At 33.6% G+C, this 18,940-nt stretch overlaps 1 protein-coding gene across 2 annotated transcripts in view; it reads left to right on the top strand.

Moving 5' to 3' along the window:
* LOC124369101 (homeobox protein engrailed-1a-like) overlaps positions 1 to 18,940 on the top strand; it is an 86,729-nt gene that overhangs the window by 51,931 nt on the left and 15,858 nt on the right. Inside the window, exon 2 of one of the 2 annotated variants that reach the window (XM_046826842.1) lies at positions 1,898 to 1,903. The exons of the other annotated variant lie outside the window; for it this stretch is intronic. Coding sequence (XP_046682798.1) covers positions 1,898 to 1,903 — 6 coding nt within the window. The remainder of the gene's footprint in view (positions 1 to 1,897; positions 1,904 to 18,940) is intronic. 2 annotated transcript variants of the gene reach the window in all.

The following is an 18,940-nucleotide window of genomic DNA, read 5'->3' as shown; positions in this document are numbered from 1 at the left end:
TCCACTCAGCTCCTCATATTTTCTAATTATTCTTATTATGGATTGATAATAACGTTATTTAGAGTTTTTCGGTGGGGGGGGGAGGGAGATTTAAAATATGTTAAATGAAATCCTGTGTCATGTGTACTCAAATAAAAATCTTCAAGAGACCAAACATACATTTAAAAAATCTCTCTTTTCAACATAACCTCAATTACATCAATTAAATGGAACAAAACATTGTTAAGTTATAAAATAAAACAACCACAATGAAGTTGGATATCCTGATCATTAGTTTTATCTCATCAACATCTGTCACTTCAGTTTATCTTACCTCATGTAAAATTAATTCCAGGTGGGGAGCCCGACTACCCACTCCTGAAATTTTTGAATAGGAAATGATGGTTTTCAGAATCCTGTTTTAAGTTACTTTCATCGTGATCACTATACGTAGGTGATAATAAACGTCACTTTATTATTATCTTTCCTATTATAAGTAATACTAAATAGCCATTATAGTCCTAGTGTTTTACAAGTTAATGAATTTAACGAGTAAGTCTGTTGCCTTTATTTATACATTTAGACTCTGGTAATATAAAGTATGTAAAGGACATTTTAACATAAAATCACTTTTACAGAATTTGAAACTATGTCATCCACTTTATGTGACATAAGTAACTCTAACGATTCCATAATCTCATTTAAAATCATAATCAGATGTAGCCTAAGTTTGTCTTTATCCCGCTGTATACTCTAGTGTTCAGAAAGTCATGAGATTTAATACGGGTCTTATACATTCTTTAGGGTTTATCCAAGGAGACTAACACATGTGGTTTCAAGCGGTCGTCGTAGTAGAGACGGATACGGGCCAAATGGCACAGTGTATCACGTGGTCATCGACGGGATGAAGTACTAAACAAACCCCATTAACAAGGCACGCCGTTTACCCCATGACACCCCATAAATCAGATCACCCCCGCTTTCCCCCATTATCATATTTTAAGTCCATTTAGGTGAGCAGAGTGCGAAAGCACGATAAGCTCCTTGCGTTTCCCCTCGCCCCTCGCCACGATCTTCTCTCTCCCTCCCACAAGCTCTCTTGACAGGACCCGGAACCACCCTGCGGCTCAACCCGTTCCACAACCTAATCGACACAGTTCCTGAACTACTCACGATCGGTTACATTGAAACATGAAACGGATTTCAAGTTAGGGAAGGCTGCGTAAAACAATTTTTATAAAATCAGAACTAACAGTACACCTTGCCTACTGTTTGTTAAGAAAAAGTTTGGAAAGTTACTAAAGTACGTTTGAGTACCTAGAGTTTATCAAGGAATTTAATTTTAAATACACTGAGCGAGTGTAACATTACGGTTGAATCAGCGAAATGAACGCAAAGTAATGTTTAAGGAGTATTTAGAGAAACTTCCATAAGAAGAATAAAGAAAACTTTATACATATTGTTAACGAGTTGAGTGTATACAAAATTATCAACAACATAGAAATTAGCATATCGTATTATTATAAACATAATCTTAGAGAGGTTAGTTAATCTTTGACTAACTAAAATTCTAATTAAAACAATATTAACACCTTACACATGAACCCTACATCCATGTATTCTTCCATGAACCATTAGTAAAACTATGGGATGAATTTATTATTTGATCAATTTTGTTTAATTTTTTATAGGAAACATCAAGCCAACATATCAATCTTCATAAAACTATTAAATATTAATAAGAGTAAAATTATTTAACAGTGCATGTGAATTAAATTTCAATAACATTTTCTAGGATTTTCTGTATTTTATGCTATGCCCCAGCACTTATGCCTAGCATTAGTGCTTATTTGTTTACGTTCTTTTTTCTGTTTTTAAGTCCGGAAAGGAGCTAACCTGTGTTTTTGTTTTTTCTCAGGAAGAAGTAAGTACGATGATGAAGGTGCCAGCTTTCAGGAGTCCAACAGAACGTGAGAAAATTTACTCTATTCAATTTTAAATGCATATTTAAAAAGCGTCTGCTCATTATACAAAAGGTATTAAAAAATTATTAATAGTGCATTCATTAAAGATACCCAAGGTGAATTATAAGAATATTCACGATAGTAACAAAACAAAATCTTAAAACGTAACTGAAGAAATTTTGATAATGATTTAGCGAGAAATAATAGTTAAGAAATATTAAATTTGTTTAAATAAAAACAATTGCAGTTATTTAAGTATGTCTCAATTTTTAAATAGAGTTGTTTTTATTACCAATGGTAGTAGTATTTTTTATATTTTTGCTTAGTGTTTGCATATAGTAGGCTATATTTTAAAACTGTGTTCTATGTGGAAATGTGATGTATATACTGGGTAGCTCATAGTCTATTTTATATATTTTTGTTTTTACAAAGCGTGTAGTTGACAACTTAAGTAATTCAGTACCCACAAATCAGTCGATACTAGTGATTTGAGGTTATGTTTTGTGGTTTGATACTTAAGTGACAATGAATAGAAAGTTAACTACAGAAAAGCGTGTATTTGTTGTGCAAACGGGGTGGAAAATGATCATAATTACGGCGATTTTCACGAGTTATTTGTGGAACGTTTTTTAAACACCGAACCTCCGTCTCGCCTAGGAATTTGCAAATTATATGTAAGGTTTGAACAGATTGGGAGTGTATCTGAGATTCCTCTTTCAGTTAGCCCAAACAAAGTCTGCACGTACGAAGAAAATCTAAATGTTGCTGCTAAATGTTTTGTGTAATTATCCACTACATCTGAAAGGAATGTATCGTACAAGTATGAAATAGCAAGAACAAGCGTACAAAGGATGCAGGAAAAACTGAAATTAAGACCACATAGCCTATTTTACCTCCAGGCCTAAATGAAGATAACCGAATTGCTATGCGAGTGGTACGCAATCTCACAAGGAGCTGATATCGGGTTCTACAAAACAATTTTTTTAAACGATGAAGCAACTCTTAGATTAAATGGCACAGCAAACAGACACAACTGTGTCTGTTGGGATTCTACTAATCTCATTGTGGTGATGGCCTCCCCGATCTCAAGATACCACACTCACGGATTTTTATTTCTGGGATTTACTAAAAAGTGAAGGTTACTCTGTCAATATTCGTAATGTTGAGAATTTGAAGGAACTAACTCAAACGGAATTTCAAATCCTGTATAATCCCTGAACATTTGTGACAAAATTTGTAAATTTGTGATGCAAAGATGCAATATTTGATTATACCACAGCAGGGAACCCATTTTGAGCATGTTATGTACATTCATTGTTCTTGTGTTAATAATAAAGTTGTATTTTCATTCCTTTACGTTGTATTTTCTTTCATTTAGTTTTAATTCGCTAATCGCTAAAAACTGACTTTTGGGCCACCCGGTTTTCAACTGATTTTGATTATAAGAAATTATACTATAATCCAGCATCTCATTTCTCACCCAATCCTTTACGACTTGTGTAGCCTTGTCTTGTATTTTCTTCACAGTTTTCCTGGAAATCGCCCAATGGCAACAGCCGTCAAATCTTCTTCAACAAAATGTTCGTCGTGTTTCAAAAATAGCCTTAATTTCCACGTGATATTATCGTAACCATATTGAGTAACTTATATTTTAATTTTTTTATAACAAACTACTCCCTAATTTCAGATAAAAGTACCGGGAATTTACCGATATTAACGGATTAGTAACGCGAATATCCTCTTCCATACTAAAACTGTGCTAAAGCGAAAGAAATATATTACTGGTTTGTATATATTGATTTAACACCAACCAACAAAACCTCAAACATTTATTGTTAGAATCAAATTAAAAAATATATATATTTCTTAGTGTAAAACCAGAATTCAGGAAATAATTGAGAAATATTAGCAAAATTTTCAATTGATTTTAACCACATTTTAATAAGCCCATTTTTTACATTGCTATCCTAGAATATACTAGCAAAAGTCATGATAAATGGGTATAGAACAACATAAAACTTTGTAGGAAGGAAATTTTAATAAAAAGTTAGAGATTAATTCCTAGATAACCGCTTGATCCGTAGTAAAAACTACAATTTATTTTTTTTACAACAGATTGAGTTATTCTTTGACTCTTCCGAGGAATAAAGTAAACACTCGGGTAATATAAAATATAAAGTTTGTGCTCTACAGATGTTGAACTATATATATATATATATATATATATATATATATAGTCCTCATTAAAATGTGGTGTTTTTGTTTTTAAAGTTTTGTGTTCAGTTTTACTGTTGCAAATTTTGATGATTGAATTGTATTTTAATGTTACATATATTCAAGTCAAGCCAGAAATAATTAGTACCTTTACCTTAATTTCTGAGTCTGTTTAGAAGCGACATTTTTAACTATCTCTATATTTATATTTTGTTTTTATAAAGAACGTTAAGTACTTAAAAATATGCATCCTTACAAAGTTACAAGAGTCAATGGTATAGTAATAGTACATATTTGTTTATTTTTACCTACGGTTTTATGCTTTACGTAGTAAAGTACGTCCATTGACCAGTGTTTGGCTAATCAGTACAAATCAGAATAAAAATCCAATTCGAATAAAAATTGCAATTGTCTAACAATGGCGTTATTTTTTAGGTTTCTATAAATATTTTTAGATTACCACTGGATTTATGTTTCTAAAAAATGAAAATGCCTGGTGGCAAGGACTGATGCCACATTACTGATGTATTTAACAATTTATCATTTGTTAAAATTGGTACGTCATATTTGCCACCAGTTTTGTAAAAATATCTGGCAAATGATAGTGGAATTTTAGTATATAATAAAATTGGTTTATTTTTAAGAACACTGCATGTAATTATGATCAAAAACGGATTAATTAGCGAGGATAAAAGATTTTAATACATTTGCAAATTAATTTTTTTGTCGTCTAAAACAAAAGTTTTTGCTCTTATCCTTTAAAATTTGTACAATATATCACTGACAAATTATGCATTTGAAATGTGGAGGATAGGGAGGGTTGTTTTATTATGTGCTCAGATGTTGGCGACATTGACTTAAAGAAAATAAAGAGAGGACGAAAGAAGAGAAGAGGCAGGACAGCTTGCAGGTATGTCAGTTGACATCGAGCTGGAAGTACAGTCGGTGCTCTCCGCGGGAGGTCCCGTGATGATTAGTTGGCTTCCAAATGACTGGCCTCTAAACACACGTTATTAGATTAAACGAATACAGTCGGTGCGGACAAAACTAGACCCGCTCCGTTCATGCTGTCTCCTAAATCACCGGGTAAGTACGTCTAATCAAATTTATTAGGACTGCTTGTGGGTTCGTTTTAGATACAGATAATCTCCAGTGGTGCTTGGTCCAAGGAGCGTATTATAGATGACGTTAAATCCAATTTATTGTTTAGTTATATGTAACAGTTAACGAGGCGAACGTCTGAATATTTCTATGGGTATTTTAATTGATAGGAGCAAACTTTAATGTCGTATTGTTTGAATTCATTTAACACCGGGTCACCTGCGTAACTGATTTTTACAGCTGGTTTACAGTCTAATAAAAAACAAAAAATCCATATTTTTAGTTCCCAACAACAAAAAACTGGTTTGATTAAATTAATTAAACCATTTTCTTACTGTCTTATAGTTTAAACAAAAAGTGACAAATAAAATATAGCAAATCCCCTAAGAGCATAATGAAACACACTTAAAAATAAAAATACAAAACCAGTATGATAAACATAACGTACAGTTGATGTGAGCAAATATCGGACCTCCAACACTTGTTGGAGGCTTGTTTTAAAGAAATTTAAAAACGTGCCAGGAACGTTTATTATGCAAAATCAACATTACGCTTTCCAACAAATAAGCGTAATGATAATTCTTAATAACATTGAATACAGTCTTGAAAAGTGTATACCTGCTTATAGTAATTATGTATTAAAAACTGATCTTTGTATATATTAGTCTACTAAAATATTAGGTACAACGTTATTTTGGCTCCATTATACAAATAAAATAAACATGTTAAAGGATACTTCTTCACTTAAATGTTTAGAAGTAAATCATTTTGTTTTTCAGTTAAGCTCTTGTTCGTTTCCCTTGAATACGGTTTATAATCTTACTATTTCAGATTATCATATTGTTTAACGTTTTGTTAAACACTCATGGTGCAACAGAAATGTGTTAGTTTTGGAACTTCAATATTGCCAGCATTTCTCAACTTTCTTTTGAAGTAATTTTCATCTGTAAAATGGATCATATCGTAATGTTTTAAATTGTAAAAAATGAGTTTGATTTCAAATAATTTCCACCCCAGAATTTAGAAAGAAGTACATAATAACTGGAAGTGCGAATGTACTGGAGATAAATTTATCCTATGAGAACTTCTTTAAGGAAAAATACCATATTCATATAGTACATTGAACCAAAATAAATTAAAGCATTTTGTTTTCACAACACACTTTACACATCTTTTGAAGTTTTAGTTTTGTTATCAAATACATGAGTTTTATAATCTAGTTCTTGGTCACACTTAACTATAGGTACATTCATAACATATCCTGCGCATTTGGGAATAATATGTTAAGTATTCTGTTTTATGAGGTTAAAAGTTTTATTAGTACTCAAGAGCATATTGTTAATTTTGAACCAACTCTCTGTTGCTAGCAGGCCCTTATCAATTGCAACTCCCATTGAACTTCATTTTGTGAAACATAAGGTAGTATTATCAGTAAAATACGTAACTTTCTCTTAATTTTTGAAGTACACAAATCATTAATATATCTATATATTAACCGGTACTCGTCCCAAAACAGAGTCCTGAATTATACGACACAATAATTCACAACAATTGTTGTGTTTTTATACAATGCACAATTTTATCAGCCTTACTTGTGAGAAGAGCTCACTATAACACACTTCTATCTGTTATTTTAATAATAATAGACATTATGAATAGGTTTTCTTATCCTGCGTCTATGGAGTTTATGGTGTATATTGTGAATATTATCTCTAAAACCAAAACATTGGATTAATTAATTATTATATGTGTTTATTACATTATATACAATTACCGTAAAATACAGCAGAGCATTTTAAATATTTAAGTTCTTCCTAAACCCAAATTAGTTTTGGCTTTAATCTGTAGTCTTTAAACAAATTTAAAAGTTTTAATTCATGATCTTCCTATATATTTTTGAAAATAAAAGAGTAAAGACATTAGACGGGACTTCCAACATGTATTGCTCGAGTCACTCTTATGTATATGTAAAAATACAATAAATTAATCTGTAGGTGAATTGCACATTAATGTTATTTTAATTGAATTATTTTAATATTACCAATTAAGGTTCATATTTGGAGATTTATCGATTGAACACTCGCAGAAATCGTTTAATTTAATAAAGGTTTAAGTTTTATAATTGTTAATCATAAATGTCATTTATCTCACACTGACCTTAGTTTATCTGCGTTATTTTGAAGAAGTATAAGAGAATCAAATCATTATTTAAGAACGGATTTAAATTAAATTTAGTTTTACAATTATTACGATCACAAGCTGATGCATTTTTAATTTTTCCTTAGGCCGTGTTAGAAAACTTTGTAAATAACAGTCATACATTTATTAGTAACACAATTTTGTAGGAATTGTTTACTTTTCCAGTGTGAAAGTAACTATAAATGATTAAATCTGTACTATAAAGCAAACAAAAATCACACAAAAAATCTTGAAAACAAAAAAATATATTTTTATTAATAATTTAACTTTGTCGTTGACACTACAAATTACTTCGCTCATCCATCACACCCCCTCCTACTCACCATGTTCAAGAAAGGACCAATCAGTTTCTTCGGAGTAGGCTGGATTCCTACCACGTCATCAATTATCATACATCATTATCATAGTTGAAAAATATTATATTATATCATTCGCCTATTTAGAGCTATAAGCTATCTACTGCCTACTGTCCACTGTCTACTGTTTGGAGTCTACTGCTTGTCGTGCAGTTGACTGCCCACAGCTGCTTTCCACGGTTTACAGTGTATTTCCCATGGTTTACTGTCTACTGCCTATTGTATACTATGCCATTTTCACTTGCAGTTAAACATACTCCACTCCATATTTCGCTTGAAATGATCCTAACACAGAAGTCTTTAGAAATATACACATATTGGTTTACCACAGTTATTCCCAGATCCATTAACAATCTCCACAATATTCCTTTAGTGCATTTTTTATTAAATCAGAAGACTGTAGAAATTGACACCAGTCTAAGGCCATTGTTGACAACCATATTTTGACATAAATAATTATGAATGGTTTACGGTCCAGTAACCTTACATCTGTATTATTTTAGCACTGCATGGATGGATTTAATTCTTAATAATTAAGCTGAACTGCAGTTTAAAAAAACAATATTAATCAGTATATAACAGATTCAGTTAAAAAATTTTATTTGGGACCAAACTTTCCTGGCGAAATATTACTGTTTGCGTAGTCTAGCATGAAATACTTCTGTAAGGATATACCAGTGCTCATTAAAAAAAAAAAAAAAAAAACAATTCTTATATCCCGTACAAGTAATACTACTATGTTCCCCTTTAGTTTTACTGTGTCCATATTAAAAGTGAGGCAACAATTAATTACCTAATGATTTAGTCGACTTGTGCTTTCACTCATAACGATGATGAGTCAGCAGCCGCGGGCATCAGCTATTAAGTGTAAACTCGCATTAGGCTGTGAACTCAAAACCCCGGCCCCCGAAAGCATTTCACCTAATACTGAATATTCAGTGCACAGACGTTCTTAAACCTAAAAATCACTTAACTTGTGAATAATTTCCATTAATAACGATAAAACTTAATGTAATGTATATATCCATAATAATCTGTAGTATAAACATGTTTAGAAACACATGCTAAGTTAGACAAGTCGCTTCGGGACTCCCAAGTATTTCAGTCGAATATACAAGCTATAAGGAGATAATAACAATCAACCTTAGTGTGGTGAAGGTAATTCTCGACTATGAGTTATGCATTTTATCTACTAGGTCCATTGATTATTGTGCAAATTGCCTATTCTAGGAAGCTCTAAAATCAGCATATTTGTTGCCAGATATAAGAACATTTGATAAATCTCAAACAAAATAAAAAGTTCTGAAACAGTTTCTAATGACAGTAACAACAGCTCATTATCACTTTGTAGTTCAGTTTATCCGAGTCAATTTAATACGAAATATTCAGAATATGAGCGCATACTAGAGCTACCTAATTGATGTGAAGTTGTTAATTAATTGTGGAACAAGCAAAAGAAGGACCTATTCAGGATCAATTGCATTGTTTGAACTGCTTGAAAATTGTATGTAAATTATATGCTTTTTTCTTTGTGTATACATTCATGACAAACATCTTCGTTAGATACTGTTGGTTGGTGTTTGTTGCATCGATAAAAACTATCGAAGTATATGAAGTATTGAAAACACTTAATAATTATTTAAATACTCGTAGCTATCAATACTACACCAATTTTAAATCCAAAGTAAAATTGAATCATACCTAAATATTGTCTGAAACAACTTTTCAAGAATATATAGTTGTTTAAATGGATGACAAAAGTTTCTTAGTTTTTCTAGATATCGACACTTGTTTTTAAATCACATAAACTGCTACTCTAGATTTATACTTTGATAAGTATTTGAGTTTTGTTGTAATTATTTCTTTGAATCAAAGTCATGATAGAGTGATCATATTTGATCATTTCGACTAGTCATTTACTGACCCATCTCTCCTTCCCCTTGAAATATTATCCTTGACTTATGGAAAACCCCTTTAAATCTGAACAATAGTTAAAGAAAACATTTAGGAATAATTACCCACCCATAGCTCTATGTATGATACAAAAGATATACATAATTTTTGACATAATGCGATTTAAAAGTATTTTTCAAAGTTTAGTAACACATTGTTGACTGAGTAACTTTCGGAACAAGTTGTTAAAACAAAAAAGTTAATTGGATATCGGATTATTATATGAATTTAATTGTAAATAACACAATTATACGATATGAAAAGTAGACCGTACAGAAAATCTGTTGTAAAAGCAACGCAGCGAGAACATGCTTTAAGTGTAGATATGATTTTGGAAGGAACATATAATATATGTTATTAAGGAAGTGCATTGCTATTCTATTCATTCCCCCTCGAATAGTCTCTGCATATTGAAGAGCTAGCTACGCTTTGTGCCTCACAGGGTGGGGGATTACAGACACATTGTTTAGTTTGCTCGTGCAGTGTAACCTCAGGTTCTGTTATCAAAGACAATATAAAACCGACTGGTACAATGGGAGAATATAAAATAATTTTCAGTACCGAGTTCAAGAAATTCCTTTCTCGTAAAAAATTTGTATGTACCATTTTAATCTTTTGAATATGCCAAATGAATGCCATAAAAATAAAAAAAAAAACTTATCACAATCAGAGTGAGTATTTTTTGTAGTTGTTAGGATCATGTACGGACTGACCATAACATAAAATGAGTATGCTTACGAATAAAACATTTACTTTTTTGGAGTCGTAATTTCCTACAAAATAAATAATTTTATTTAAAAAGGTGACACAAAGCACTGGCCTACATTGTATTAATTATATCTCCAAATTTAATTAACAGTATTTTATAAAATTTTACAGCACAGTTTCAAACAATTATAAGACTTGAATATTAAATTTTACAATAAGAATCAGGCACAATTTTCAACCGGTTTCCTATTTAAAAATGAATTGATTGTAAATTGTTTTTGGATCTTTAATGTACAGCAATTTGAATTTTAGGGTTTCAACATATGTTCTTTAATTTCAAACTATAGAGTAATTTTGCGAATATATCATTTTATAACAGAACGAATGTATACTAAAAAAGCATGAACAGATTTGAACAGGTTAGGCTAATATATTGGCGATACTTAATTATTATTCAGTCAATCAATCAAGAATGACATTTTGATACTTTTAAATCCATTTTAGTGTTCAACACACTATTGAAAGTAAAAACTATTTCGATCGTAAAAATAAAAATAAACACACAATTAACAAAAATAACCTTATTCATTTTTAGTTTGGACACTTATTGGTGTTTATGTTTTAGAATGAAGGATAAAATTTATAAAAGTTCACGATTTTAAAGGGTTATGAATTAGTTTCATACTATGAAACCAAAAAGATTTAGGAAAATCAATCAGAATTAAAGTGATACCCAAAACACAATGGTTTCAAGTATTAGCACGGCTAATAAAATTATTAGTTTTCCACACACGACACATTTCATCATTAAATACAGTGATGTGCATTAACCCTTGTACAACACAGGTATTAATTGTAGCATTTCAAATTAAAGTTTCAAATTAGTGTTTCTATGTATTTATTTCCATTTTCAACCAGTTACCAAATGTCGTGATTTAATGTTAGCTATTTATATGCTTTTTTGGGTACTGAAAAATTATATTTATAATATATTAATTTTATAATTTATATTTTTAGAGCTCATTATATAAAGTAATTCAAGTAATTTTTTATTTTTGTTTTATACGTTTGCACCATGTTAAACATAAAATCAATTTATTTGATGAACACTCGGTAACAATTAACTAATTCTTAACTAGTCAACATGAGTTAATTTATAAGAACTATTTACTTTAGATATTAGTCTTAATATTCATATTTACACTACTAAATGAAGTTAAACCCATCTTTATACAGATGCAAACTCTCAAATTCTGGTAATGTAACAGTTACATGTTAATAGTGACTTCCTGAATTCACGAAGAAAATACACGTTAGCAATTAAAATTTCCTATGTGGCCAAAGCAGACCACATAAGTTTTACATGAGGGCGGGTAAAGCGGCACGGTGGCGGGAGTAGCAAAGCTACGTATGCGACCCTCGTGCTCGGCCCACCGATAAAATGAATGGCGGTCAGATAAGAGAAAGACAGATCGTTTGTCGTCGCCCACGGGTACAGTTAATGCTCGGACCCGACACCCTACTTTTGGCGACATACGAGCCCACCAACCTCTCAACGTCACCTATTGCTTTGTTACTGTTACTGATACTACGTTTGTCGCCGCCCACGATTACAGTTAATGCTCGGACCCGACACCCTACTTTTGGCGACATACGAGCCCACCAACCTCTCAACGTCACCTATCGCTTTGTTACTGTTACTGATACTACGTTTGTCGCCGCCCACGATTACAGTTAGTGCTCGGACCCGACACCCTACTTTTGGCGACATACGAGCCCACCAACCTCTCAACGTCACCTGTTGCTTTGTTACTGTTACTGATACTACGTTTGTCGCCGCCCACGATTACAGTTAATGCTCGGACCCGACACCCTACTTTTGGCGACATGCGAGCCCACCAACCTCTCAACGTCACCTATTGCTTTGTTACTGTTACTGATACTACGTTTGTCGCCGCCCACGATTACAGTTAATGCTCGGACCCGACACCCTACTTTTGGCGACATGCGAGCCCACCAACCTCTCAACGTCACCTATTGCTTTGTTACTGTTACTGGTACTACGATTGTTATCACCCACGGGTTCAGTTAATGCTCGGACCCGACACCCTACTTTTGGCGACATGCGAGCCCACCAACCTCTCAACGTCACCTATTGCTTTGTAACTGTTACTGGTACTACGATTGTTATCACCCACGGGTTCAGTTAGTTTTGGGACCAGATGTTATTTTTGCCATTTACTAGTGGCACATTATTGTTTTTCTTAGCCAGAAAGAAGACGTTTTCTTACAAGGAAATCACAAGAAAAGGGGAAAAGTACATCCAGAGACTTAACGTATATTAATTTTCTCACATTTTATTGCAGAAACAATATGGTACAGTTTTAAATGTTATTTTACAGTCTACATTATTTTTATAAAACAACTACTATATTATTACTAACCATTCTATATTGTTAAAAAATTTCCAAATAACTTGTTGCAGTTCTGTTCTATATTTTTTAATAGTTTATACAGCTTGAATTTGTTAATAACGTTATGCTTAACAAATGTTTAATTTTAAATTGGGAGAAATAGTAAATATTGATGTAATCGTCAGTTACTTATCATAACCTTATTGTGGTTATACCTTGATATAGATCATCATTACTTGTGCTGTTTTTATCGAAGGTTAAACTTTTTTCATTTCGTAATTGATATACAGTTTGTATACCTGATTTATGATACTTTCTAGAAATCTCAGAACGTTCCAGAACCCTTTACTCAAAATGTTTTAGAGAGTTTTTATTTTAGTTAATTAAATACTAAATATTCATTTAGAATATTTGTCGTCGTCTTTTGGGTTCCACTTAATATTGAGGCTCTCAAAGACCACACACTCAAATAGTGAAACAAACATCTCCCAATCCACATAGGTACTACGCGGTACAGTACCAGTTTCTCTACGAGAAGCGGCGGAGGTGTCGAGGCGCCACACCACGGCGGTGCTTCACGTGCCGTTAGGAAGTCGAGGGACAATCACTGCGCATAGGAGCAACCAAGTAAAATTGTATAAAGTAATAAAAATAAGTAAGCATTCTAGATGTATCCGATTCGAGGGCGCCCGCATTATCAACCGTAAAATATATCACCATAAGAGATAAAATCGTTACGTTTTACTGAATGGAAATAGAATATTAATAGATACATTTTTGACTGTATTAATATTAAAAATATATCAGGATTTAATTCAATATTACGTATTTTTACTAATTCGTACAGTCTGAAATACATCACTCTTCTCCTAAATTTAAAGTGGATTAAACGTAATGAGTTTCCAAGTACGTTTTTTCAGTTCAGTTAGGGCAACGTTATATTCTCAACTGAAGATAAGCAACAAAATTGAATTGATTATATAACTAAATATTTAACATATTGAATGAATACATATCTATATTGTTTCTCACAAACCGTTAAATGATAAAACCATTTATATTATTACATGAATGTCATTTTGGCCATAACGGAAACAGCTTTGTGTGAGCGATATATTGACATCGAACACTGACCACACACAAGGCAGCTGTTTCACACTGCGCTCGCGCACAAGGAAAGTAAAGTGAATGGATTGTATAAAATTGATGTAATGATGTTAATATCAGAGCAGAGCCGTGCAGCCCGCCGTCCCAGGCCTTCCTGCAGTGGGCTACCTGTAGCGATCTGAATTATAGTAATGCGCGATTCTGGTATTAAACGCGTTTTGCATGAGACCACCCACTGACCGAAAGCTTGCCGCGATATCTCTGTCGAGAAAGCGTACCATTCATCACACTCTCGCCTCTCCCCCTATTGAGCGTACTGCCAAAACACGAATTGATCATCTTCCTTGTGGGCCCCTGAACAGGCTCTCTAAGTAGCGTACTCCTACAGTACTCGATACGATCCTTAACGCACCTTTAATATACGTGCACTTAGTTACCTAAGCACGAACAAACTAAAAAATCTAAATAAATATTAGCGTACTTAAGAAGACGTACAGTCAGATGTGAAAACGTACTTAATTATTGTTTTCAAGGTTAGGTTTAATTCATTCCATGACAGAAAGAAATAGGCACACATCATTACAGTTTGAAATATAAAATACGTCACATGCTACGCAAGATAGAAATACTAACAACATACCCTGGAAGTATAACGTCAAAATTACTTTGACGATTTATAGTCATGTCAACATTTTTCATTAAAATTATATTATAAACCAGTTCCATTTAATCTGATTTTCGTACGATAATTACTGTACACAATTTCAAAAATATCGAACTGTATAAGACCCGCTTATTTACATGATATGCTACACAATTATCCAGTCACACGTTCTACTTAGATATATAATCTGTTATAAATCCGTCAAGCCGCTTAAATATAATTAATTTGCTATAGTGCTGTCCAGCCGCTGATCCCGCTTGTATAATAGTGTTTTTCACCCACTAGTCCAGGTTTGACGTTTTATTTTACTACTGAGCTGTACAGCTACTAGTCCTTCTTAGACAATCTATTGTGCTAAAAAGGTATCTAGACACTAGCCATTCTTAGACTGATGAGCTAAGGAGGGAAATTTAGCTATTTATCATAGCTCTATTTTGGTACATTGTAAAAAAGTTCACGTGTTTAAACATGGAAAATTTACGATGGAAAACATAGAATCGTTTTAGGTCAGCACGCCAATTGACTAACATTAAATTTATCCACAGTACCGACTTGGTTTGTCAAATGAACAACTGACAATTAATAAAAAGTTTCTTTAATACCTTTGTAGATTACAACGTAATGATTGCGTTTGTCAAAGGACTACCCTGTCAGAGCGTCAGTATGGGCGCTCTGTTATATTAGTGAAATGGTATTACATATCTCCCATCATCAGGTAGGAAGATCTACGAGTTTCATACCAGTTGTCAGAAGTTCTATTTACGCCAATATACTCGTATATCCAATATTTCTGCTTTTGTAAAAAGACTACCAAGTGTACACATCATTGGTTTACCACCATATTCTGATTGTGCCCAGTGTTTGTCACCCAATTATATAAGACCCATCAAGGATTACACTAAGACAGTTTGTCCCGTTTATTTACTGTGCTCTATTACAAAACTGTCTTATAGCATAGTACAATATATAGCTATCGCCATTTGAATATTGTACTTACGGTACAAAACTATCTTGCCACTAGTCCGCTTAAATGTTTTACTGTGCCGCATTTACTATACCGAGCAGCTCTTACTGTCTTCAGTTCATTATTTAGTTTACATGCTATAAATTTCCTAATCTACAGCTAGTAATGTTCTTACACTTGTAATAAAGTTTATGATGTTTTTGGCATTTAAAACTTCGACAGTCTATTAGATAAGAGGACTAATACATAAGCTGTAAATTACATGTTGTCTAATAAATTTACAACTTAACCCAGTACAATATTCCTATACATAATATATATGATGTTTTAAATATACCTTCGCTTCAATCCAAATATAAAAAATTCAACTATGTTCAAACACTTACACCATTATTAGACATGAAGACGTGTAAATATTTCATAATCACTTACTGCGCCTTTATTAAAATTGAGATAAAACACATTTTCGTGGTTAGAATGGGCGGGAAATTCCGACCTGACAAGCGTAGTTAGTAAGTCGACTACATCAGTGGTCGAAGTTACATATCGGTCTTCTTAGTTCGATTGACTACTTTGGAATACGGCGAGACTATTCGCAATTCCACTCCAGTTCCAGAGCCACTTCCAACAGTGATCTCAGGAGTTCGCTCATCTAAAAAGTTACTACTACTTTACACTTAGTTTCAAAAAAAAAATTGTGGTATTGGTCGTCACGCTCCTTAAGCCTGTAGTAGTCATAGCCCTCAGAAACTAGTACGGATAACTCCGAGGCCACGCTCGATTGAAGGATCGATGTTTCCGACCAATCTCGTTGTCCGTGGACTTCCAGCTGGTTTGTCACATCATTACTATCCAGCTGCATGGTATAATTGTGGCCTGTGACGCAGCTTCTGTTCTGTCAAAGCCTGTAGTAGTCACATCCCTAAGAAACTAGTACGGATAACTCCGAGGCCACGCTCGATTGAAGGATCGATGTTTCCGACTAATCTCGCTGTCCGTGGACTTCCAGCTGGTTTGTCACATCATTACTATCCAGCTGCATGGTATAATTGTGGCCTGTGACGCAGCTTCTGTTCTGTCAAAGCCTGTAGTAGTCACATCCCTAAGAAACTAGTACGGATAACTCCGAGGCCACGCTCGATTGAAGGATCGATGTTTCCGACTAATCTCGCTGTCCGTGGACTTCCAGCTGGTTTGTCACATCATTACTATCCAGCTGCATGGTATAATTGTGGTCTGTGACGCAGCTTCTGTTCTGTCAAAGCCTGTAGTAGTCACATCCCTAAGAAACTAGTACGGATAACTCCGAGGCCACGCTCGATTGAAGGATCGATGTTTCCGACTAATCTCGCTGTCCGTGGACTTCCAGCTGGTTTGTCACATCATTACTATCCAGCTGCATGGTATAATTGTGGCCTGTGACGCAGCTTCTGTTCTGTCTAAGCCTGCAATCAGCATCAGCGATCTATATATACGCTTCCGTAAAAGCGTGTTAGTAGATATTACTATGTCCTTGACGCGAACTACAGACTTCACTACCGTCGAGAAACTGCAAGCAATGCGGAGAGCAGCCTGCCTTTGAATGGAAAGAATGCATTTCTCTGCACTCGGGCTCGGCGCCAGATCTCGGCTCGATATAGACAGATGAGTGGACTGGAACGACATCATGAGCAGTTAACTTCCTGAAGGCATTTTAATCTGTCATTACCTTCGATGAATCTATATAACTGGTGAGATTCTATTATACAGCGCTCGGCTGTAGGCAAGCTAACATGGGCTCGTCCTCTCACTTTGCTGGATCACCTTGGAGCCCACTTTACAGTAACATTAGTGGGTGTCTTTTCTCTAGGAGGACATAATCCTGTATATTAATGAACTATATCAACTTAGGCTATTTCTGTCTCGGACGATAACTTTGCTAAGCACCACCATTAATGCACAAAACGGTATATCTAAACAGAACACGCTGTCAAGAAAGATGTTCTATAAGGGTAAGACTCAATCCTGACAATGAGTCCATCGTCTTTGTACCATTAACTTGTGATCTCTTAGAATAAATTACCCAAAATATCCCTTAAAGAATCCCTAATCAAATCAAACGGGTATGCGATTACACCCTCATAGTTGTAAATGCATACTTTTCTAACCACTCTTCTTATTTTATTCCGCTAGAAGAGTATGCTCCCAATACCTACATCAGATTTTAATTCAATCAGTCAACTACCATTCAAATGCTAAGCAAAAGTGGTATATAAGCATTTATGAAGATGATCATATGTAATGGCATTTCATTCAAATTTTATTTTAGGTTCTCACATCATATTACCACACTTCTCTAAATTTACGGAAATATCGATCATACAGTGGGTTAAAGACAAGTGTCAAAGTCCACTTAATCTCAATATTTTTACCATAGGATTATCAGATTTTTCAAAGACATTTCATTACATTTTCAAGTCTATTGTGCTTATCTAAGTGAATGATGTATAAACTTAATGAATTTTTACAGCTATACAGACTGAATTGAATTATACTATCTATGTTAAGATTAACAAAGTTACACGTACACTGAGTGGGAAACCTGTAATCAGAGGGGTGCCACAGATCTCTGTAACATTGGTGTTTTACTGTATACGAGTACTGAAGACATTAATTTCAAAATACATCCACTCAACACTCAAACACTTAAATTTACACTTTTATATTTAAGATTTACAAATTACCCATACGCTATTGGGTAAGTTAATATTTAACTTACGTCGCGAAGTAATAGTCACGTGTATTATTTTATTGACCAATTATCCCTACTAAAATCCAAATAACTTCCATATCCCCAATTCCTTTCACACATTAATTAATAATGGCTGTTCATTCTCACAGAATTTCATCTTTGTATGTAATCAGAGCATTGACACTTGGAGGAGAACATTGTTACTCTCGATGTCGATCCATCGGACAGGTCTATACAATAAATCTTTCATCGTATCCACATCAGGATTGTGGAACGCGTTTCTGAATAGTATTAAAATATCATAAGTACTCAGAAATACAACTACAGAAGTTCAATTAAACTTGACACTACTTTAATACTTATGTTTTTAGTCTAAGCTTATATCCCTCTCAATGATATTAGTTATTATCCCGGTCAAGAGTCAAAGTAATATTTATTTAGTTATAAAGATAACAAAGAGCAATCGGTTAGAAACAAAGAGTATGTTGAATAACTATACTGCACAATCTTTGCAGTTCAAGATTGGTCAGGACTACACTTGCAACGGCTGCTGTATGGAGGGATATCCACTATGGTGAACACGCAC

Source organism: Homalodisca vitripennis, chromosome X, assembly GCF_021130785.1.
Source record: "Homalodisca vitripennis isolate AUS2020 chromosome X, UT_GWSS_2.1, whole genome shotgun sequence".
In the NCBI taxonomy this organism is placed as follows: domain Eukaryota; kingdom Metazoa; phylum Arthropoda; class Insecta; order Hemiptera; family Cicadellidae; genus Homalodisca; species Homalodisca vitripennis.
This window is presented reverse-complemented; position numbering and strand designations above follow the sequence as displayed.